We start from the raw sequence: 23,190 nt of genomic DNA, 5'->3' as shown, positions 1-23,190 counted from the left end.
AGCACTTTAACTTTTTCAGTCTATAATGATTAGAAATTAAAAAAAATTAATTATATTTCTAGCAATTTCTAAATAATTAAATTTTTTCTATTTCAATATGGTTTTTTAAATCAGATTTAATCAAAATTTTACAATCGAAAATCTCTCTTTTACAAATTCACTTAATTGAAATAAATCAGAAAGTGATTTAATTAATAATCAAAATTTAATACAAAAAATTGATTAAATAAAGAAACACTCAATACCTAAAAACATTTAAAGAGTTATAATTAAAAATATGAGTTTAGAAAATTAACAAGCTCAAAAGGACTAATAAAATTAAGATTCAAATGAAGAAAAAAAACTTCTCAGTTCACTTAATGATGTTTAAATTGTCAACCAATAATAAGAATAAGATAGTTCTAAATTGGATCAATCTATTGATGTAGGACAAAGCGTTGATTAAGGAGTTAGGAATGAAAACGGTTACTAGGAAGTTATCGGATCTGAAACAAGTCTCTATGACCCTCAAAACAAATTAAATATAAACTAAGAAGAAAAAAAGGCTGAAAGAACTTGCTTTTTTTCAAGATTTAAAAATTTTGTCAAAAAAATATTTTGCAGGTCTAACTGCAAGAGGATTGAAGACAAGTTTAGCTAAAATTAACTTATATTTAGTATCTTTTTAAGAGGAGGAGCTGCATACTATATGATCAAAAAAAGACAAGTTTTAATGAAGAGATTAGAAAAGTCTCTTGCTGACGAAAAAACTTTAATAAATATTAGTTCAAATTTAAGTAAAACACCAAAACTTTATTTTGATAACTCAAGTGTAGGCTAAAGTACACTTATGCAAGGAACATTTACTTCTAGACACATCAAGACTAAAATACCTATAAATATTGGCTAACAAGGTTATGATTATTCTAAAATTACAGACTCTTCATCAGCTCCATCAATAAGAAAAGTTATTTTATAAACTGATAAATTTGAAAATTAGGCTGTCCCAATACCTTTGTAATCAAAAGAAAACTTGATCACTTCAGCATTTGCAGGATTGACCTACTATTTATCATCTAATATCTTTTAGGTCAAGTTTAAATTAGACGATTTGAACTATTTAAATAACACTTTTTACTTTTTTGGAAAAAAGAACTCAAATAACATTATGGATGTAGAAAAGGTTTTCTTAAAAATAGATTGGTTAAAGATAAAATCAGATTAAAGAGCATTAAAATTATGTGCTTTGCTTGCTTCATCAATAGCAGTATTCTTCACTTACAAAGCAATAGTATCAACAGTTGTTTTAGCCAAAAAAAAGAAATCCTTTTTCTCAAAATTATTATAAGAAATAAAAGAATATTTTTAACTTTGAATTAAACCATTAATTGTTGTTTATGTGTAATACCATATTTTTGTAAGCCTAAATTCTTTTTTTACAAATATAGATTTTTCTTGATTTTCATTAACTATTTACAAACTTTATTTATGAATATTTAAATATTTGATTTTTATCAGTAAATTCTTTTAAAAAATAATATTTTAAAAAACTAATTCTTATGGTAAATATACAAAAAGCTTTTATCAGTAAATTTGTCTTTAAAAATTTTTATTCTTAACCTCAAATATTCTTTTTTAGCTTTTATAAAATTATTTTGAAGTGTAGATTAAAAAATGGGCGATTTTTTCAAAAATTATTTATTAAATACTCACAAAATAAAATTTTTAAAAGCCAATATATATATATATAATATAAAATGAAAAATAATAAAAAAACCTTAAATATGTTATATATTAGACTTGTCAAAAATAATAAATAATCTTGTTATTTTAAATTACTTCATAAATAAATTATTAATCATAAGATTTATGGTTCAAAAAACCATTTTGAATTAAATTTTAAAACAATTTTAAACAGATCAATTTTTTTATGAGAAAAATTATGTATTTATGATTTAATTTTTGTTTAAAAAATTTGACAGAGATTACATTAAAAAAAAGTAACTATCTAGTTTAATCTTTTGATATCTATTTAAGAGCTTTTAATTATGAATTATATGAATTAAATAACTATAGATTTTTATTAATACATTTCAATTAATTAGACTTTCTTTCTAGAAAATTTAAATAAATTCCAAAATAATACTATAGCATAAATTTTTTTTCAAAATAAACCTCTATCTATAAGAGATTTAACTAAATGAAAAAAAAAGAAAGAAATATTTTTTAAATTTGACGAAGATTAGACTTTTCTTTTTTTTTTCTAGAAACTTTAATACATTTTGAATTTAAAAAGATAAATTCTAATTTAGAAATTTCTATAAATTTTTCTATATCAATTATTACATATTTAAATATTATATCAGGTGGCTTTTCTAATTTTGTAATTCAATTTTCTGTAATCACTCAAATACAAATAAATTTACTGTAAATTCAATATTAGATATAATTTTCTATGCTGCAATGATGATTTAAATATTACATCGTTATTCCTTTAAATTTTAAAGAAATGTTGATTGCTATCTATCAATTTTAAAAACATTTATTTAAAATTTATACATTCTTCTTATTTTAAGGATGATCAGAAATATTCAGAAAATGCGCTAAATTTTCGATTTGTTACACTCTCTTATCTATTTTATTGCATAGTTTTAATAAAAAAATTTATAAATAACTTTATAAATTAATTAATTAATAAAAATCAAAGTAAAAGTAAAATTTAAATTAAAATGAGCTAATAAAATAATCAAAACAATAAGACAAATCTTGACCAATATAAGGAAGATTTATAAATCTTTCAAGACGCTTAATCTAATTTGAAGGTTCAGTAAGAAGGCTTTACTCAAACTGAAAATTGGTTTGACTAAATTTGTGGAGTTTAAAAAATTTTATCACTTGAGCATGCATAAGCTTGCTTAAAATTTAGAGATTTTTTGAAGGAATAAGAATTAAAACAAAGTGATATTCATATCTAGCAATAAAATCAATAGATTTTGTTTAAAAAATCCCAAAAATCAGAAAGTGATGTTTTAATCCCTTTCAAATAAAAAATCGAGTAAGAATTCAAAGAATATTCTTAAACAAATAATAATCAAAATAGAGGTATAGGACATTATCTATTAATTGGTGTCGGAGCTTTAATTGCTTTTAAAATCACAAAAAGAATTATTTTTGGTAAAGCATGTAAATACCAACATTACTATTATAATCAAAAATATTTTTACCCTAATTATCATAATTTTAAGGATCATATGAACTAAACAAATTAAAGATGCTAATGGTGGTATTCCCGTTTTTATTAGCATAAATGATTGCATATTTATTATTTGATGTATTTATTTTTTAAGTATTTGTAGTGTATGATTAAATAAAATGAAAACTCTTTTAAAGATTATTTCCAAAACTAATGTGAAAATTAAAAACTTATCTGTATAAAAATTCAATAATTTATATTTATTTATTTCATGGATGCTACTTTGTTCAGAAAAATTAAAATCACTGAATTTTATAATTCTTAAATTAGTTGTTTTAAAAGTTGAAAATTATTTTTTAATTATTTATTTTATTATTAAATAGAATATTTTCTAATGCCTAAGTAAAGTTAACTGTTATTTTTTTAATTAAAATTGGAATCAAGAATATTTATTGCAATTCCTCATGGTAAATGGTTAAGATAACAAAGATAAATGGTGAATATTTAAGCTTTTTAAATTTTTAATTTTGTCTATTTTTACTTTTTAATGTGAGAAATGAAAACTAGAGGAGTTACAGTAAGTGTAATAAAAAAATAAAAAATTATTTATATTTTATTAATAATAGAAGAATAGACATTTTTTTAGTATTAATTCAAATTTGTGGTCAATATTAATACCAAATTTTCATTTTATGAGTAAGTTTATTAAATTTTTTATTTCTATTGTCTTATTCGGAGGGGAATATTTAAATTAAGGTATTTTAGTTTGTAACAGAATTATCTACAAGCATTTTTTTACTTTTTATTTTATTCATTCTAAATTTCAATATAGTATTAAGTTAAAATATTTTTATTTTTATTAATTTATTAGCGATTTAAAAATTTAAATACTATGTTACTACAAGAATTAAATAAGCTTTAGAAGTAAAAATATAAATATAATTCTAAATTTGTTAAAGCTGTATAGAACTTTCTCAAAAATAAAAGATTAAAATAGAAAAATTTAATTATTGGATTTAAACAGAATTTTACATACAAAAAATTCATAATTACAATTAAAAAGTAATTTAAAAATGTACTTTGGCTTCTTCTTCTAAGTAAATAAATATTAAATAAAAAATAATACAAAAACTAAAAAGAATTAAAAAATGTCTACCTAATCTTCTAAACAAAACTTAAATAATGATGCATAATTACCATTTGAATTGAAGTAATTCTTTGAGATTTAATAATAACTTTAAATTTTCTAAGATCCTTCTAAACTGAATATCTAAACTAGAGTTAGTGAACATAATAAAATGGAAAACCAACTTAATCAACAAAAATATTAATCAAACTATTTAAGAAATGACTAATAAAATAGTAATTAAAATTAAAAATAGTAAAACAACATCTATTAAGATGGATAAAAGTAATAAATAAGCCAATAATTATCAAATGAAAAATAATAATAAGAAGTAGAAGCTGTTGCCAATTAAACGAGGTTATAATATAGTAGCCAAGAATAAATTTAAAACGAAACAGTTTAATATTAAAACAGGTACAGGGAATTGAGAGAAAGATTAAGAGAAAAAAAGAGAGAATTACAAGAACTACATGAGAAATACCATCAAAGAAGGCATATTTAATAACAAAACAATGATTTGAATGAATCTAATTCTTCCTTCAAAGAAGTAAAAAGTTTATCTTAAAACTAAAATAGTTTTTAAGAAAATATTTAATTTGATGAAAGATGTAAGTAATTTCATCATAGATATCACCAAAGATTAAATAACTACATCACTAATAAATAAGACAATTAAATAAATACTCAGTGTTAGAAAGATTCTCAACATTCTCATCTTAACTGTGAAAACTAAAGTAATCATCATCTTCATCACCACAATAATCACCATAAAAGGTTTTGTCCATTTTCATCAAGTAATACAGAAAAATTAAACAAATAAGAATAAATTGGTTAAGAGAATTAGTAAAAGAATTAATTTAACTATTCTTAATCAATGAATCTATAATAAAATTAAGAGAAAATGACTTAAAATAAATTTTGTCATCATTTTTTTAATAAGCAAATTATGAACGATGCAAATTAAAATAACTATAACGAAAAAAATACTGATAGTTAATTTGACAAACAACATCATTGCTTTTTTGAACGTAGGTGGTAGCAAAAAGATTAAAATTGCAGAAATGAATTTCATCCCATTCCTAAGTTATTATTTGCTGCTGGGATATTTTATCTAGGAATTAAATTTAGTAGAAGAGCCTTTTTTTGCATGAGATAATACCGTAATAGTGTTTTTGATAAAAAGTGATTTTTTAAAAAATAAAATTTAAATAAATAAATTATAAATGGTATTCTTTCATATTATAAAGTACATTTTTGTTTGTAAAACAATTAATAAAACTTTTATATTTTAATAAAAATAATTTAATAAATTTAATACATGCAAATAAGTAATTGATAAATTAGGTTATACAAATATTTATAATCAGAAATACAAAATGAAAAAATAATATCTGTTTGATTTTGAATTGTTTCTGATTGGATTATTGGTTTTTAAATTGACTGCAAAATAGTTAATAGAAATTAAGAATTTAATTTCTCAACTTAAGCTTTCTAAAAGATAAAAAAAAGTATAATTAAATGATTGGAGTGTAAAATCACCTAGGAGAAGAGAGAAAATTGCTTGGTTCCTCTCTTGGCTTGTAAGTAGAAAATGCAAATGGAGATAGAAGTGAAAAGTGTGATGAATCTATTAACTTAGAAAGCTGCTTTTAGTTTGAGGAAGATTTTGATGACGAAAGTTCTAGATTAAAAAATAATAATTTAAAAAGCTCATCAGAAACTCAAAAAGAAGATGAAAATAAATAAACAAAATTTAATATATTCTTATAAAAAGTTAAAAGCCTACTAACATTCAACAGAAAGTTTGTTAATTTTAAACAAATTTACCAATAACTTTTTTTTGATGGAGTTTTGGCAATTTATTTTTTAAGAATGCGTAAAAGATGTCAAAAATATGTGGAAATATCTTTTAAAGATGAACAATGTATGAGAGAAATTTCTAATGAGCTTAAAAAGGACTCGTTTTACTACTATAACTGTGCTAATCCAGGTAATAAATGTATAGTTTGGGGAAAACTAAATTAATGGGAGGATTTTTAAAGTCATGTCTAAAATGGTTCTCCTAAAAAATCTAAGCCTTATCCTCCCTATTATACTTTAAGTTCTTTCAATAAGAATGAAGAGATAAAAATTGAAACAAATTAATGTTCTTCTGTTTTTTGCGAGCAATCATCATTAAAGACTTTTACCAAAAGAGGAATACTCTATCGCTTGATAACCTCATTATATGCATTGAATCTTTTTAAAATAAATATTCAGCCTGAAAATATATCAGTTAAATTTGGATTTGTGTATGTTTTTGGAGAAAAAGTTGTTAATTCAGCAGGAGATTTATATATGAAACCTATTAGAATATTTTAATCAATAAATTATTAAAATTATAGAAGAGACCAGACAGTATTTAGTGCTTTTGGAGTCATAGTAGGAGGATTAAGTTTTTACTTCTTGATAAAATTCTTTAAGAATGCTTTCATGTGTTCAAAAAAGAAAAGGTTATTAGAAAGAATAAAAGAATTCTTTGTGAAGCCCAAAGAAGTGAATAATTAAAATAAGAACAAATAAGTGAAATACTAAAAAATTTGAGTTTCTCTACCACTATTATAAAGTTAATTAATATGATTAATTAATTATATTTAAATATTTATAATTACTTTCTAAAACACTTGCATCTAATAATAAAAATTAATATCAAATTTATTTACTACCTATGTTATTTCAAAAAGTTAATATATTAATAGTTCTTTATCAGTTTAATTAAATACAAAACTTAAAAAATAAATAATTAACCAAAATAAATTGTATTTGTTTTTTTATGTATTTATTCAAAGATAGCCTTAAAATTATTGCTCATTCCAATTATTGGAAGAGTATATTTCCATCAGCCCTCCTCTTTTAAGTATCACAATATTTTAACTATTTTTTATTCAAAAAACTATCATGAAGTGTACAATTTTTATTTTTGAAGAATTAATAAAATTTAACAATCTTGCTAAAAATAAATTTTTTTTACTTATTTATTTGGAATGATTATGAGGCTTATTTGAGAGTGTATATTCTGTGTTTAGCAGAATAGTTGTTTAATAGAGCAACATCAAGAATTTACTCATTTTTTGAGTATACTTCGTTTATTAATTTTATTTCAAAATAATCTCTACCAGTCCTTTCTTCTTATATTAATTAGCATTGATGGATGTCCGATTTATTAACTTAAATAAGAATCTATTTATTTTCTTCATTAAAGCAAATTAACTTATCAACTTATTAATCTATTTTCTTCATTTAAAAAATTATTTAAGTAAAAATATTATTAAATAATTTGATATTGTTACTGTGCTAGCTAAAGATTAAATTATTGTAGGAATTGAAGTATCTAGCTATAACCAATTCAACTAATTATCATCAGTCAAAGCCACTAACTGTGCTTTCACCACAAAATTAGAAGATGATAACAAACATTAATATTTAATAACAATCATTTCTTTGAATTGCATGTTATCTTTGAAGTCCTTCATAAATTCAAGCATATCTATTTCTTATGGTGGAATTTCATTTTTAAACACATGATAAAGAGAATTCTCCCATTCAAAACTATAAATAAAAGTAAGTGCCATTTCTTTGCTCTCAATTTGAGATAGGTGAGCAAGTACTATTTTATCTTAAACTAGAATAATAAAAAGAGAAGTTTCTTTTAAAGATTGAATTTAAAGGATTATCTCATCTCTAATATTAAGGTGATTAGCATAAGATTCTTTTGGATTACTCTTTGATATATACTTAATTACCTTTTGAAACTACTTCTGCTAATCTTTTTAAAAGTTACTCACCCACTGCTCTTAGTTACAAATAAATTTCTGATCAAATTCAAGGAATTTTTAATAATTTATAGTCATAATATTTGTTTCTTTATAAGATGATATCGCCTCTGTGCTTTAATTTAAATTGTATTTTTCGCAACCATAAAAGCAACCTACAATACTATATAATTAAGTTAAATTTAAATTAACTCTTTAAATATGAATAGTAATTTACCCACAATAAACAGAGTAAAATAATCCTTATATTTTAGTAAATCCATTAATTTAAAACACAGATACTATTACAAAGTTTTTGTTAATCAAATTAATCTTTATAACAAAAAAATTATTTAAATATTTCTCTTATTTTTTATAAAATAAAAATTATTTTACAAAGTAAAGACCTTCTTCTGATTGAGAAAGTATAATTATTGAAAGAGGGGAATAGACATCCTCAATAAATTAAAACTCTAAAGGCTTTTAGTTAAACCTCATGGTCTTAGATGTGAAATTTGTTTTACTGAGGTTGGAAAGAATAATTTTCATTGGCTATATCTTAATTGAATTGTCTTTATTAGAAAATAAAACATTTAGAAGAGTAGAAGAATTTATCATAAAGGTGTTAACAATAACTAAGCTAAAAGAATCACTAATATCTTCTATTTCTAATTTTCTGTATTCAAATTTGATATTTTCTAACAAATTAGAACTATCTATTATTTAATTGATATTAATACTTATCAAGTAAATTATGTAATTATTTTAATAAACCCAACATATCTTGTCTCCTCCTTTCCATACATTCTAAAAATTTATTTTACTCCTTTCACTAGTATTACTTATAAATCCTAACATTTTATCTATGTCCAAGTAATTAATTTCGCTTCTAACTTTTTCAGGATTCATTTTATTCTGCAAAAGATCATCATTTGTTAAAAAATACAATTTTTGGGTTTTGTTATAAAAAGAAATTTCTTTTAAAGTATAATTTGTGTTGTTAAGTTTCAACGAATATTCCTGTATTTTTATGATAGTATCCAGGCTATCTAAGCTAAACTTTTATTTTTTTTATTAAATTTATATAAATTTTAATAGATTATTTTGTAAAATTTAATTTTTATTTATCTCATCAGTTAAAATAATATTTTACCTCTTAAATTTTTTTGAGATATGGTTTTTTTTCTTTGTTCAGCTAATAAATTTCTATCTTATTCTGACTAAATTGCTTAAGGCCTATAATTTAATAGCTATTTAAATTGAAAATTTATTCAATTTCTTCATCATTTTCTAGTCTATGGATAAGATGATTAGTTATAAATTTTTTAATGTCTTTTTCTCCTGATAAAATCATCTCAAAATTAACAATCAGAATATGAATTTAATCTCCAACTTGCAAAAAAATCTTGAATAATTTAATAAGCTTACTAATAATTTAATAAAATATAATAATTTACTGAATCTTTGATTAAAAAGCCATTATCAAATAAAATATCTTCAGTAAATAAAACATTAAATTTCGCTTCTACAATTTATTCTTACAAATCATCTTTTATCTTTATCACTATTGAATTTTGCGAAATCTTTTTAAAAAAAAGAATCTTAATTAGAATTAAAATATAGTTGTTTTAATCCTACCTGAATAGTTACTAAAGCTAGTTTATTTGTTTTATATTCGATTTACTTGCAATCAAAATAAATTGTGTATGAAGATTTATCTATAAATTAATATTCAGGTACTTCAGGATTAGAGTCTATAAACACATTTTTATCATTTTTAATAGCCAGTTAGTAAAAGTAAGAGGTCTGCAAACATTCATCAGTGATCATGTAGATTTAATTGTTATAGTCTAAGCAAGTTGTACTAATTTAATTTGTTAAAAAAAGCCTATCTAGTTTATTACTAATATTAAAAACAGCACAATTTTTTATAGCTTAATCACTGTGATAATGCTTTTCTAGTTGGTAGGTGTATTCAGTAACTCTTTTGGAAGTATAAATGTAATTATATTATAATTCCTGAATAACTTTTACATATTCTACTGAAAAAAAATAATTGACATAAATCTATTTTAATGACACTATTTTCTTTTATATAAGCTCACAAACCGCTAAACTTTCATCTTGCTATCTTCCGAGAAAATAGTTATTACTATTAAGAAGCACTCCTTCCTTAAAATATTAATCGCTTAACTAAGTTCCAATCTTGCATAATTCGCTTTTTTTAATATTCCCATTTGTTTCAACTTTGAGTTCACTCAGATTTTCATGATCAAGTATATAAATACAATTTTCATTGATTTAATTTGCTCCTTTTATTTTCAACCCTTCTATTAAAACCTATTTTATAGTTTAGAATTTTACTTGAGTTTCTCAATTGTATTTTGAAGTTTTACTTCTATTTTATTTGACTTTTAATCATAGTACTTAATGCTTTCATCATAGACAAGCACTAACTTTGTTTAGGCCAAAATATAATAATTAAGAAGTCTTTCATTTATATTCTCAATAATGATATTTCCTTGTATTAGCTCATGAGTATTCTTGTCAATTAAAAACGAAATAATTGATCTTTGCTAGAAATCTATTCCTTACTCAACAAAAACTTATACGAACTCATTTTTTTTCTAAAGTACCTGGGTTATTCAATACAAAAAATTATTAAAATAATAAAACTTAAATCAAAGTGTTTACGTTTTCACTATCTCCAAGTATAGAATCAGATATTATTTTGTGGGAGTATATATTTCTTTTTTCATACGCAGTAGGATATTTTGAACTCATGTTTAGTATAGAAAATTTAGTATTCAATCCCTAATTTTATATTATTTATTGAATCCTTTATATTTTTCATGCTAAGAACTTACCTTTTACGTCAAGCAAATTGTTAAACCAAACACATTCTCTTAGTTAATTTCATTAGAAATCAAGCAGAAAAAGCTAGATTGATCAATGCTTGCACAAGAAAGATAATTGACACCTTTTATTTTAACCTAAAATTGTTAAACAACTTAAAAAATTTAGGATATATTACCTAATCTATTTTATTTGCATACTCCTAGTTAGAATTATACTCCATTATAGTAACAATTTCTTGAGATTTAATTTGCTCATTGCTATTCTTTTTTTGGAAACCAAGAATTTTCCAGCAAAGCTCTTCATCCAAAATCATTAAGAGTGTATTGTATAAAGCTAAATTCTAAAACATTATTTTCTCTTTACATTTACTAAAATTTAATATCTCAACACCATGTATAGGATTATTGAATCTTAGATAGAAGAGTTCTTCTACCTATCCTTTCTAATTGCCAATAAAATGAATCTCATTTCTCTTTTTTTTTGTACATTTTTATGAAATTTAGATTAAATTAGAATAATTTTTAATCTAATTACTAATTTATAGATATGCAAAGCGTTGCCACCTATATTTATTTGCTTCAAATTATCCATATTTAATTTATTATCAGAAATACAAGTAAATTAAAATTGTGAGCTTTTTTATAGTAATTCAAAAATTTAAAATCAAACAAATTATTTATTTTAACAAATATCTTTAAAAAATGTAAATTAAAAAAAATATGATTTTTTAATATTTAATATTAATGGAAGGAAAATAATTTTTGGAAAATAAATTTTTTTAAATTTATTAAAAATAAAAATTTAATAATAGATTTTCTGTCAGATATTAAAAAAGAATCAATAAGTAGAAAGTAGGAGCAAATGGGCTGAAATATTTATTTATTTATAAAAAATATGAGCATACATACATTTGATTGATATTTTTGAGCAATTAGTTGAAAATATATTCGTTGTGTGCTAATAACTAGCTATTAGTAATGGGAAAGTTGTTTTTTGATTTTAATTCGCAGTAGAGATACAAATAAATAGAAGAAGAACTAAAAATAATATTAACCAAAAAATTATTAGATTAAAAATCTAAGTAAAGAATATAATATAAACAAAATAAAGTTATTCCAATATAAGCAAGTAAAGAATTATTAATTAATTAATAGTAGAAATGGATCAATAAGTCGAGTAATTATTTTAAATTTAAAACGTTTTTAGAATGTATAGATCCCAAATTAGAATAAACATATTTTTATAGGCAATATCTTCAAAATTATGATTATATATAATTCTAAAACTTATTCAGATTTTCCTAAATTTCATTTCTTATTATAACTTTTGACTCATTATTAATAGGAAGAAATACATTGCCGCAGATATCTTGAGAAAAAGAAAGAAAGATATCGAAAGAATCTAACATAAAGTTAATACAAAGATATAGAGAATCAAGGAAAGAAATGCTAAGCCAACTGCCGAACATTTAACACCCGAATTCCTTGTCCAAAACTATAGAGCCTAATAAACTGCTTATTCTAATTTCAAGAAGAGAGTAAATATTTAATATTTTTACATTTACCAAGTTCTATGTTAATCTCTGCCTTTATTATCAAAAAGTCTTTGAAGATTGCTAGAGACACTACTGAAGTATAAAAAGATAAAATTGTTGTTGTTGTAAGAATTAGAGGGTAAATTCTTATTTTTTATTTTTAGCTCTTTAATTAACTAATAATCTTATGAAACAATATTTAGTGTTAAAGATATATCTGCAGAATAAACTAAAATCTTAAGATTGTTTAAGCTCCCTACCATTAACAGTGCTACTTTTATTAAGATGAATACTGCTAATTTAAGAAGACTTAAAAGAGTTGAAAATTATGTCACTTATGGGTAAATTTTTTTTTATTTTCTTGTAGAATACACATTCTAACAAACTAGTAGGACTAAGTTAAAATTTATCCTTTATATAATAAAGATACCCTTCTCGTAAGGTCATTTCTGAATTAATCTATAAGAGAGCTCATGCTAAAATTAATGGAAAGAGAGTTCATCTTGACAATAATAAAAAGGTTGAAGATAACTTAGGAAATTTAGGAATTATTTGTTTGGAAGATTTAGTTAATGAAATTGTTGGTTTAGGTCCCAACTTCGAAGCAGTACAAAAATTCTTATGGTAAAAAACAATTCTACAATTAAACAAGCATATTTAATTTTAAGTTTCTTAAATCTTTTATTCAAAAATTATAGGTCATTCAAATTAACTACTAAATCAGACGGATGGGATTAGAAAAAAATAGTTAAGCCTTATAATAATGGCGGTGAATGGGGTAATAGAGAAGAAAAGATTAATGATCTCGTATTAAGCATGATTTGATTAGGTTATAATTTAAAAACAAGAAAAACTCAAGTACTACCTATTTACCTACATACATACACACACAATAAAATATATAATCAAATAATTAATAAATTAAACACAGTAAATAACCAGAAAGTAATCATATCATATCAACTACTTTAAAATAAAAATCTTAATTGTAATAAATATATATTTTCTGGTTATGTATTCTTTTTCTAGTTTCCTTTTCATAATATGGCCTTTCATTTGAATTTTATTATCTTCATTCTATTAAATTTAAACATATTTATTAAAATTTGTACTCAAAAAATCATCAAACTAATTAAATAATGAAGTATATTAAAAAAAAATATAAATTTTATTAAATAACAAATTTTATAAATAATGATATATTTAAGCTCAAATTTCAAAAATTTTATGATAAAAAGCTTTATAATATCATTAAAAAACAAATAAAATGTTCTTTGTTCGTAAAGACTTTAATTTGAAACTTTTTAATTTTAATTTAATATGCAAATTTCAAAATACATATTAAAATTCATTCTATATGTGTCATTAAATAAATAATAAATATATCCAAAACTCATACTAATATTACTCAATAATTTTTTATAGAAAGTTAGTAGTCAATTATCATAATTATAAATCCTAAATTTAAAGTACAATAATGAAAAATAAAATCATTAATAATCAAATAAAATTAAAAATTTTATTTCTATTATGAATAGTAAAATCAAATTAAATAAAAATAAAGAAAAAACAATATTTTAAAATATAAAGAAGAAGTAAGAATTTTATGAATGTTGTAATATGAATTTATAAGCAATCTATATAATATATTTCAAAATCAAATTTTATATATGAATTAATTATATTATTTTATTTTTATTTATTTATCTGCATTTGTATATTTTCCTTAAAATAAAGGTTTTTATTTAATTAATTTTTCAGCAAAAATTATTTGCTGATGGTAATTTTCTTTCATTTTGCTAGTTAAGAAGCTATTTGAAAGATATTCCTGATGTAGGTGCATTAGAGGGCTTATATTGACTCTAGTTTTACTACTAGCTTAGGGATGACAAATTATTTGATGATTTAGATTATGAGTCTTTCGCTGTCATAGGAACATTATTATTGCTATTATTATTCTTTTTCTAGAGAATAACTAGGTGATTTTTACTTTGAGTATACTGTTTTTATTCATCTATAGAATTAGAATTAGAGTGATTGTTACTCACATAACTATTACTAGTTTTAGATTTTTAACCATTCGAAAGGAATGAATTAGATGTTTCCTAGCTATTATTTTTAGATATTTTATTTGGTATGCTGCTTATATTGTTTTAGAGATTCTGAGACCTAGAAAGTATTTATTGTATTTGAGTCGAAGAAGTTGAAGATGTAGAAAGATTATTATTACTACTTGAATGTCCATATCCATCAAGGCCATTGTTAGATAAAATGTTTTGACTGTTCTAACCATTTGAGAGTTTTGTTTAATTACTTCCCCTTGCTGTGTTATTGTTGTAATTTGAATTGTTATACAAATTAGATGATGGTTACTTAGAATAATTATCTCTATAATATGCATTTTCTTTTGAGTAATCTGTATTATTTGTATTATTAATCATTTATTATTAATATTATTTTGAAGATTTCTTTGCAATGAAATCGTTATGAGACTACTCAGTTTGAGATCTTTCTGCTTAATTATACAATGTGGTTTATGGAATTTAACGATTATTATTTTATACAGACTTTTGCTAGAGTATATTAATTTAATCTAAATTTGATAACTTATTTGGAGTAGTTCCAGTTGGTATTTATGACATATTAATATAAGACTAAGCTTTAGTGCTTCCGTTTTATTCTTACTAAAGCCTTTACTTTTACTGTAACTGCATCTATTAAGCGTATATTGCATTTTCGTCATAGACAGTACTATTGTTATTGTTACTGCTATTCTATACTTAGTTTTACTTAAGTATGTTCTTTCTATTTAATGCTTCTTCAAATGAAAGACCTCCTCCTTAAGTGATCATTGGAGAAGAAGATTGAATGCCTTTTGAGAAATTAGAGTTTTGGCTAGTTGGTTTAGATGGTTATTTATTCAGCATATTGCTTTCGAAAAGCTAATTATTCTTTGAATTTTTTAATTAGTTAATTGGATGATTACTATTAATTTTCCTTAATTACATCTCATTATTTATAATAGCTTACTTCTATTATTATTGATTGCTGCTTTCAACATTTCCTAAAACAGAATTTGTGATTTAGAATTATCTTTTAATATTATTAATAATATCTTCTTGCTAGTTAGATTGAGATTAAACAGGAATTTATCCATTTGTATATTGAGCAATATTACTATTATTATTGCTAGATTTTTAACAACTAGTTAAATAAATGTTAGAAGAAGTTGGCTGTGTTTGTACTCCGAGAGCATAATTTAATCCTCCATTATTCTATTAAGCTTATTCTTTTGTTTTTGGAGTAGCAGGTAATGGCATTTCAGAATAAATATTATTTAAAACAGGATTTAAATGAGTCAAAGGATTATTATTGCTGCTTTGGTTTACTAAATTATTTGTGCTTGTATACATAGGGTTATTGCTTGATTATAAAGCATTAAATCCTTTGTTCGGAAGTTTGTTTTGGATTTAGTTAGAGCTGGTACCATTAAGTAAATTTTAACTATTGTTATTTGAATCATAAACTCCTCCATTTACCAAATTAAGGTTTTTGATGTATGGAGATTAGCTAATTTATGGAAGTGCACTTGGAGCAAGATGTGGTGATGAGACTAGGTATTCTAAATTGTTTTTCATAGCCGTAGATGAAGGAGAAGGTAAATATTATTACTACTATTAAGGTAATAACTGATTATTTATATTTCTTTTTATAGGACTAATAGGTTCTTAGTTTACAAAGTTATTATTTTGAGGAATTTATATTAATTACATTGGGAGAGAAGTAGGAGTGAATGATCCATTTTTTTTAGATTTCACTAATTTCAAAGCTTTCTCACATCTCGTAATTTTTTAGGAGTAAGCATCTTATATAGCTTTTAGCTCCATCTCTAGCTCTTTTTTAAGTGTTTCTATCATGGTCTCAATTTATTACTCATTCATGTTCTTATATTCTGAAGGAATATCACTATCTTCACTGATAGATTACTTAGTAGTCTATTATTTTTGTTGTTAAGGAGTTGACGATTAAGGTACTTAAATATGGATATTGTCTGTTTAAATATTTATATTTAAAGGTTTTTTTGGGAAATTCTTGTTATTGTTTTCTTCCATTTTTTATGCAAATAAAACAAAATCTGGTACATTTTTTTACTAGATTTTTTTTTCTGAGTCTGTTACTGCAACACCAGAATAAGCTTAGTTTTTGATGTGCTCTATTTCATAGTCTTCCTTAATAATAACAGAGCTATTAACTTAGTCATCTTCTTGCTCAATTTAATTATATTAAGAAGTCATTTCTCTCTGCTCTGATTTATTGCCTATCGAATTATTTTTTTACAAATTTGAATTTGGTTTGTTTGAAAATGAAGAATCTTCTTTCTTATTTTGTGCCCAATTGATATTTTAAAAACCATCTTCTTTTTTAGAAAATTGTTTCATAAAATCAGAATTTTCTGGTTATTTTAAGTTGTCATCTTTTTATTCTTCATCTTCACCATCATCATTTTCTAATTTTTCTACCATAGTTCCTGTCTCATTTTCCCAAATAAAATTATTTTATTTATCATTATTATTGTTGATAAATTAATTTTATTTCTTGTAAAATTATTAGTGCTGATCAGGTTCATTATTAAATTGGTCATAGTTTTAATATTCAATAACTGTACCGCTATCATTAGCAATGTAATCCTAAAAATCATGAGAAGCCTCTGTCATTAATCTTTTATCAACTTATTTTTTCTCTTCTTTTTTCTATTCTTATTGCTGTTACTATGCAGGTTGTTACTTGTTTTTCTTTTCCCCTTGTTACTAAGTTTCTCCTTTCTACTTCTCAAGTAAATTTTTGCGAAAAACTCTAATACTCTCCATATTATCAGAAACTAGATTCATTAAAAAATGTTAAGGATTAACCCTAGTTGTGTTATTGACAATAAAAGGATCAAGGAGGAGTTCTTCTGAAGTTGGGCGTATGTCAGGATTAATAGTTAGACATCTGCTTACAAATCTATTAAACTCTTAACTCCATTTTGTAGGATCGCTTAAACCTTGTGGAGGCTTTTTAATAATTAAGATCATTGCCGAAACTGCTTAGAAATTGCTAAAGGGAGGATTTCCTTCAGCCATCTCTATAGCTGTGATCCCTAAGCTCCATATATCAGTTTTTTTATTGTATTTATTTTAAGTTAGTACCTTTTTTAAAATATTTTATTTAACATTATTAATCAAAGTATTTTAAAACTAAATTTAAAATGATTTTTAACATAGCCAGCGTATGTTAATTATTTTTATTAAATCGCTCTAAATAATCTTTAATTATTTGAAAATATATATTTGAATTAAAATGACAAACTGCTCTAATAAATTTTAAAATTCAATTTTTGAATTTTTATCATTCATAAATTAATTAAACAAGCAAGACCTTCAGTTTCCTTTTACATTTTTATTGCTTTATGCAAATCTTTTTAAAATTAAAGAAAGCTAACTGCTGTTAGGTACTGAATGAAGTCTATATTAATATAATAATTTTGATTACTTCAGGTGACATCCAGTAAGGAGTGCCAATGAAAGATTCTATGTATCCCATAGTATTAAAGAGCTAAGCAGATACACCAAAATCAGCGAGTTTGCATGCACCATCTTTGTTGATGAGGATATTTCCAGCTTTAATATCTCTGTGTATTTTTTTTGAGTTATGAAGATACTTTAATCCAAGGAGTACACCCTTAAGTATGCAAGCAATCTAAACTTCACTAAGTGTTCTCTAGGTTGCCTTCATTAAATCATTAACACTACCAATATCACAGTATTCCATAATAATCCATAACTATTCGTTATATAAATAACTACCATAGTAATGGACAATATAATCGCTCTGGCAATCCTATAAAATACTAATCTCTTTCTTCAAGTTATCAAAATCTCCATTTCCAGTATTAACTACTTTAACTGCATAATATTTATTGTTTTATAAATTCAATGCTTTAAAGACTTTTCCATATGAGCCTTGACCTTATTAAGAATAAAAAGTTATTGAACAAAATAAAATAAAAATCATAAATTTAATTCAATTAAAATATTTTTAGTACCTAATATTTCTACTAAACTGAATATCTACTCAGGATTTTCTGTAGTACATATTATACTATCACTTCCTATTTCGTTCATATTCATTTCTTCAGCTATTATTATTAATTCAGATCTATTTCTTTGAAAGGATCAGATTTATAGTTTTGAATAAGAGTTGAATAAAAATCTAAAACAAGATAAGTATTTATAAATATCTTCTTGATAAAATTCTAAAGCTTTTAAAAATATTCGAGAGATCTGTGTATTCAGTCTTTCTGCTTATTAATTTACAAATTTCTTTATTTTTTGTATGTTAATTAAATTTATATAAAATAAATGATTTATACATGCAAGTATTCTTTTCCTTAATATTATTCAATTTATTTTTTAGAGTGAATGAATACTTTTTGAATTATTTTGAAAATTAAAAGTAATTAGCGTTGATGCGCTAGCTATCAAGTGATATTTCTTTAATAAATTATATTTAAATATATTTTTAAACGAATATTGACACAAAATCTAACACTCCTTGTTTTTCTTATATTTTGAATTCCTTAAATCAATTTAATATAAAAGTTAAACAAATATTTTAACTTTAATCTAAATTTCAAATTATCAAAATCTTTGTATTTGAAATTCTTATTTTCACACAATTCTTTAATTTAGTTTATCTATATTCTTAAAACTAAAGATATATATATTACAAATTTTATTATTTGCTATTTATTTTTTATCAAAAATTTATGAACAATCAATCATTTTTATTCTATTTAAAATTTTAAAATTAAATATCAACTTTAAGATATTTTTGTTGTTGAAATTTATATAGGATATTGGTTTTGGGTTTAGATAAATATTTAAAATTTAAATATTAACATTATACTTTATTTATTTTCAATGATAAAATATTAATTTTGTGATTAAATATAAAATTTAACTTACTTATTTTAACCTTTATTTTTTCTAATAAATTTTTTAAATTCTTCCTCTCAGTATATTTAGAATTTAATATTGTTAAATTATTTCTATCTGTTTTATAATAAATTTTATTTGCTTGAGATTCAATTTTATTTAATCATTTTATTATGGTTATTTCTTGATGAATTTTAAAAGCAAAAATTATTTTACTTTTTAATTTAATATTTTTTATTTTAAAATATTAATTATATTTCTTTGATATTTTTGATATAATTTTTTTTTTTTCTATTTAGTTGTATAAGCGAATAATTAAACTATATTACTTGCACAATTTTATATTTGTTTTTCAAAAAAATATTATATGTACTCATATATTTATTTTGAGATGTTTTTTGGATTACCTTTTTGTTATTATTTTTTAATTTATTTACAATTTCTATGGGCTTTTATAATAAGCTTTTATTAGTTTTTTAGAATAAATTTACGATTTTAGGGCAAATATTTCAATAAATTTGTCTTTTTCAGATTCACCTGAAAGTTATTTCTTGTAGTAATCAAAATAAATATGTAGATTAGTATAAAAAATGATAAAATATTGTTTCTAATATATTTTTACATACAGATTAGTAAATAACTCAAAAATAAACCTAATCTTAATTTTGCGTATTATTTTCCTTTCTATGATGATTGAGAAGATTTTAATTTTACATTTTTTGTGTTTTTGATTAATTGATATCTTACTTAATAAATATTTATTCATTAAAAAAGAGTAAAAAAATTCAAGATTAAATAGTTATGGATAAAATACAAAATAAATTATGCTTAGCATTCTAGAAGTACAATCGTTTAGATTAATAGGGTATTTTAAGAAAATATTTTTTTGTTTTAAAATTAGGATTACAACAAATGTTTTCTTCAGAGAAATAAAAGTTATTGGGCAGGAAAATATTCCACAAGTAAATATATTATATGAAAATAAACTTTAAACTAACTTAAATCCTTTTTTATTTAGGATGCTCCAGTAATTATATGCGGTAATCACAGTAATCAATTTATTGATGCTCTAGTAATTCTTTTAATGAAATATATATAGTAGTAGAGTTAATTTTTGTTATATAAATTAATAATATCAAAAATAGTTGATGGGAGCTACAGCAGGAAGAAAAGTTAACTTTATCATGGCAGCAGCAGTAAATTTTATATTAAAATCGATATATATATTAAAAAACTGTTTAAATAGAGTATGAGAAGACCTATTCATGGAAGTATTGGCAAGTTTTTAGGTTGTATTCCTGTGGAAAGACCTCGTGATTTAGCGAAACCAGGAAAAGGAACAATAATTTCAGCTAAAAGTGGTGTTTTGATAGTATTTAAGCAAAATATGATGATTTTTTGTTAATATTATATTATTAAAAAGGGGAAAGACACTGAATTTAAAACACAATGCCACAAAAATACTTAGATTGTTGTCGGATTTGTATGTTTTTTATAATTTATCCTACTAAATAAAATTAAACCTTTTTTTAAATAAATAAAATAAATTGATTAATAGATCAAAGACTAATTAAGAGTAACAGAAATTATTAGTGATACCGAATTACACTATACAACAGATATTGATGAAGGAGATCATTCAAACTTAAATGAAAAGTATAGAATATGCCCTGATATTGATTAGTCAGATTTGTTTGGAGCAGTATGGAAATCTCTAAATAAAAAACAATGTATTGGCATATTTCCAGAAGTAAATAACATTTAACTATTTATTGTGACATATAAAAAATATTCTAAATAGAACTAAAAACTAGAACTTAACATTTATTATCTAAATTTATATATTTTTCTACTTGAATAGGGAATAAGTCATGATAGTCCTGATTTCATGCCTCTGAAAGCTGGTGTTTGCATTATGGCTCTAGGTGCTATGTAGAAATTTAGATAAAAAGTATACATTGTACCTTGTGGATTAAATTATTTTAAGGGTCATCGTTTTAGATCTAAAGTGACTATTTAATATGGGTAAGCATTTGAAATCCCATTTGAATTAGCAGATCTTTACAAGAATAATAAAAGAGAAGCAATCACTACCTTACTTTTAGAAATTCAAAACAGACTTAGATCTGTAGTGTATACAGCTTCAAGTAGTACTGAACTTTAGGCAATTATTACTGCTAAGCATCTATATATGTAATCCTTTTACAAAAAGCTATCTACATAAGAAGAGTGCTAATTAATTAATAGGTAAATAATAAAAAATTTATTTTAAAACTTAAACTTATATTCATAATTTATTTTACAGAATTAATGAAACTTACAGATCTTTACAAACACATCCTGATATGATAAAATTAATAAATTAGCTTAAAGATTACAATTCTGTTATGGCTAGATTAAAACTAACCGACCAAGAAACAGTGGCTGATTACCAAGATGGTCTTTTGAAATCATTTCTAGCTATCATCTACTCAATTCTTCACATACTTATTTCCTCTTTATTAGTAAATAAAAAAAAATTATATTAATTGAAGTATTTATTTATATTATTTATAGGCTTTTCCTGGTTTAATATTAAATGGGCCTATTGGTCTGGTTTTGAGGTATTTAGCAGAGTCCGCAAGAAAAAAAGAAGCAATAGGATGGCCTTCTCCATGTTTAGATATTGTGGCAAGCTATAAAGTATCATTTGGTCTAGTTATAGTACCTGTGACGTTTTGGCTCTATTACTTGGTTTTCTTTTTCTTTTTAAAAAACTTTATCTTTTCAGCTGATTAAATATAATTAATATATTCTATTGAGATCATTTTTATTGTGCTTTATCCCGTTTATGCTTATTGTAATGATTTTGATTGAATCATTTGATTTTAAATAATTAAAACTTTTATTAATCTAGTAATGTTAAGGCTATTTGATGATATCAAAAAACATCTTAAAGCAATTAGAGCCAGAGTAGTTTTCCTCCATAAAAATGTTGAACTTGCTTAGTTAGAAAAAGACATCTAGAATAAAGTAATTTTTTTATTTAAAAGCTAGTATTAAAATCAATTGTAAATAGATAAAAGATATGGTTAATGTTTATTGCAAAGCACATGAAGAAAATTATGATGAAAATAAAATTATTACAGAAGACCATCAAAATGGTGATGTAGATTAGTCTAAGTAGTTATTAGGTCGTAAAGAAAAATTCATTTTTAGACTTTAAAAAATTAAATAAGTTTTCAGTTAACCAATTAAAAAGTAAAATTTTATAAAATTTAGAAAAATATTTTAAAGACTTTATCAAATAAAAAATAGAATTGCTCATAAATTACATTCAAAAATTTATTCTGAATCTACTATGTAAGATATTTACAGATATCTTGATGTAAATAAAAGTTAAAATAGTAGCTCCGAACATGAAACTGATGATTGAAACAATATTTAATTATTGTTATAATGCTAAAATTATATATTTAATATTAAACTTACATAGATAGATCTTTAATAAATACTAAATATTCTATCTAATTTTTTCAAATATTTTAAATTATGATTAATATTAAAAAACATTTCCTCTAAAGTTTTTAGAATTTATTCCTTTTTTTTAATGACTTTAAAATTTATTAAAATAAATCAAAAGTTTTTTTCAAATTTAAAATACTTTACTGTAAAATCTCCTATAAAATATTTATATGTTTTTGTGACGATTTTATTAAATAAATTACTAATATATAATTTTTATTTGTAAG

At 22.6% G+C, this 23,190-nt stretch overlaps 8 protein-coding genes across 8 annotated transcripts; 6 read left to right on the top strand and 2 right to left on the bottom strand. All coding sequences in view use genetic code 6, as the record gives it.

The window, feature by feature from the left end:
- Positions 1 to 202: 202 nt before the first annotated feature.
- On the top strand, positions 203 to 1,354 carry TTHERM_00971980 (transmembrane protein, putative; the record flags this gene model as incomplete). Its single annotated transcript, XM_001026118.3, has 1 exon — positions 203 to 1,354. A coding segment is annotated over one exon (1,152 nt), but the record flags the coding sequence as incomplete, so codon positions are not given.
- Positions 1,355 to 2,708: 1,354 nt separating this feature from the next.
- TTHERM_00971970 (transmembrane protein, putative) lies at positions 2,709 to 3,309 on the top strand (the record flags this gene model as incomplete). Its single annotated transcript, XM_001026117.1, has 2 exons — positions 2,709 to 3,162; positions 3,251 to 3,309. The coding sequence occupies 2 exons, from the start codon at positions 2,709 to 2,711 to the stop codon at positions 3,307 to 3,309; spliced, it is 513 nt and encodes a 170-aa protein (XP_001026117.1).
- Positions 3,310 to 4,269: 960 nt separating this feature from the next.
- Positions 4,270 to 5,484, top strand: TTHERM_00971960 (hypothetical protein; the record flags this gene model as incomplete). Its single annotated transcript, XM_001026116.2, has 1 exon — positions 4,270 to 5,484. The coding sequence occupies exon 1, from the start codon at positions 4,321 to 4,323 to the stop codon at positions 5,482 to 5,484; it is 1,164 nt and encodes a 387-aa protein (XP_001026116.2). The 5' UTR covers positions 4,270 to 4,320.
- Positions 5,485 to 5,816: 332 nt separating this feature from the next.
- On the top strand, positions 5,817 to 6,881 carry TTHERM_00971950 (transmembrane protein, putative; the record flags this gene model as incomplete). The annotated part of the gene is made up of 1 exon (XM_001026115.3): positions 5,817 to 6,881. One exon carries the CDS (start codon positions 5,817 to 5,819, stop codon positions 6,879 to 6,881), a length of 1,065 nt encoding a protein of 354 aa, XP_001026115.1.
- Positions 6,882 to 7,120: 239 nt separating this feature from the next.
- TTHERM_00971940 (hypothetical protein) lies at positions 7,121 to 11,539 on the bottom strand (the record flags this gene model as incomplete). The annotated part of the gene is made up of 13 exons (XM_001026114.2): positions 7,121 to 7,211; positions 7,309 to 7,571; positions 7,628 to 8,273; positions 8,328 to 8,422; positions 8,486 to 9,148; positions 9,243 to 9,494; positions 9,547 to 9,672; positions 9,728 to 10,429; positions 10,486 to 10,725; positions 10,784 to 10,903; positions 10,957 to 11,082; positions 11,124 to 11,420; positions 11,483 to 11,539. The coding sequence occupies 13 exons, from the start codon at positions 11,537 to 11,539 to the stop codon at positions 7,121 to 7,123; spliced, it is 3,678 nt and encodes a 1,225-aa protein (XP_001026114.2).
- Positions 11,540 to 12,107: 568 nt separating this feature from the next.
- TTHERM_00971930 (60S ribosomal protein L7) lies at positions 12,108 to 13,307 on the top strand (the record flags this gene model as incomplete). Its single annotated transcript, XM_001026113.2, has 6 exons — positions 12,108 to 12,124; positions 12,293 to 12,485; positions 12,551 to 12,621; positions 12,686 to 12,823; positions 12,909 to 13,106; positions 13,181 to 13,307. The coding sequence occupies 6 exons, from the start codon at positions 12,108 to 12,110 to the stop codon at positions 13,305 to 13,307; spliced, it is 744 nt and encodes a 247-aa protein (XP_001026113.2).
- A 932-nt stretch (positions 13,308 to 14,239) lies between these two features.
- On the bottom strand, positions 14,240 to 18,652 carry TTHERM_00971920 (plant dual-specificity MAP kinase kinase family domain protein; the record flags this gene model as incomplete). The annotated part of the gene is made up of 3 exons (XM_001026112.1): positions 14,240 to 17,671; positions 18,015 to 18,490; positions 18,568 to 18,652. 3 exons carry the CDS (start codon positions 18,650 to 18,652, stop codon positions 14,240 to 14,242), a joined length of 3,993 nt encoding a protein of 1,330 aa, XP_001026112.1.
- Positions 18,653 to 20,260: 1,608 nt separating this feature from the next.
- Positions 20,261 to 22,874, top strand: TTHERM_00971910 (glycerol-3-phosphate O-acyltransferase; the record flags this gene model as incomplete). Its single annotated transcript, XM_001026111.3, has 13 exons — positions 20,261 to 20,301; positions 20,361 to 20,421; positions 20,478 to 20,531; positions 20,605 to 20,655; positions 20,706 to 20,831; positions 20,883 to 20,942; positions 21,018 to 21,209; positions 21,321 to 21,706; positions 21,765 to 21,963; positions 22,016 to 22,298; positions 22,356 to 22,471; positions 22,518 to 22,699; positions 22,757 to 22,874. 13 exons carry the CDS (start codon positions 20,261 to 20,263, stop codon positions 22,872 to 22,874), a joined length of 1,869 nt encoding a protein of 622 aa, XP_001026111.3.
- Between the last annotated feature and the right edge of the window lie 316 nt (positions 22,875 to 23,190).

This window comes from Tetrahymena thermophila (assembly GCF_000189635.1).
Source record: "Tetrahymena thermophila SB210 genomic scaffold scf_8254051, whole genome shotgun sequence".
NCBI classification, from domain to species: domain Eukaryota; phylum Ciliophora; class Oligohymenophorea; order Hymenostomatida; family Tetrahymenidae; genus Tetrahymena; species Tetrahymena thermophila.
This window is presented reverse-complemented; position numbering and strand designations above follow the sequence as displayed.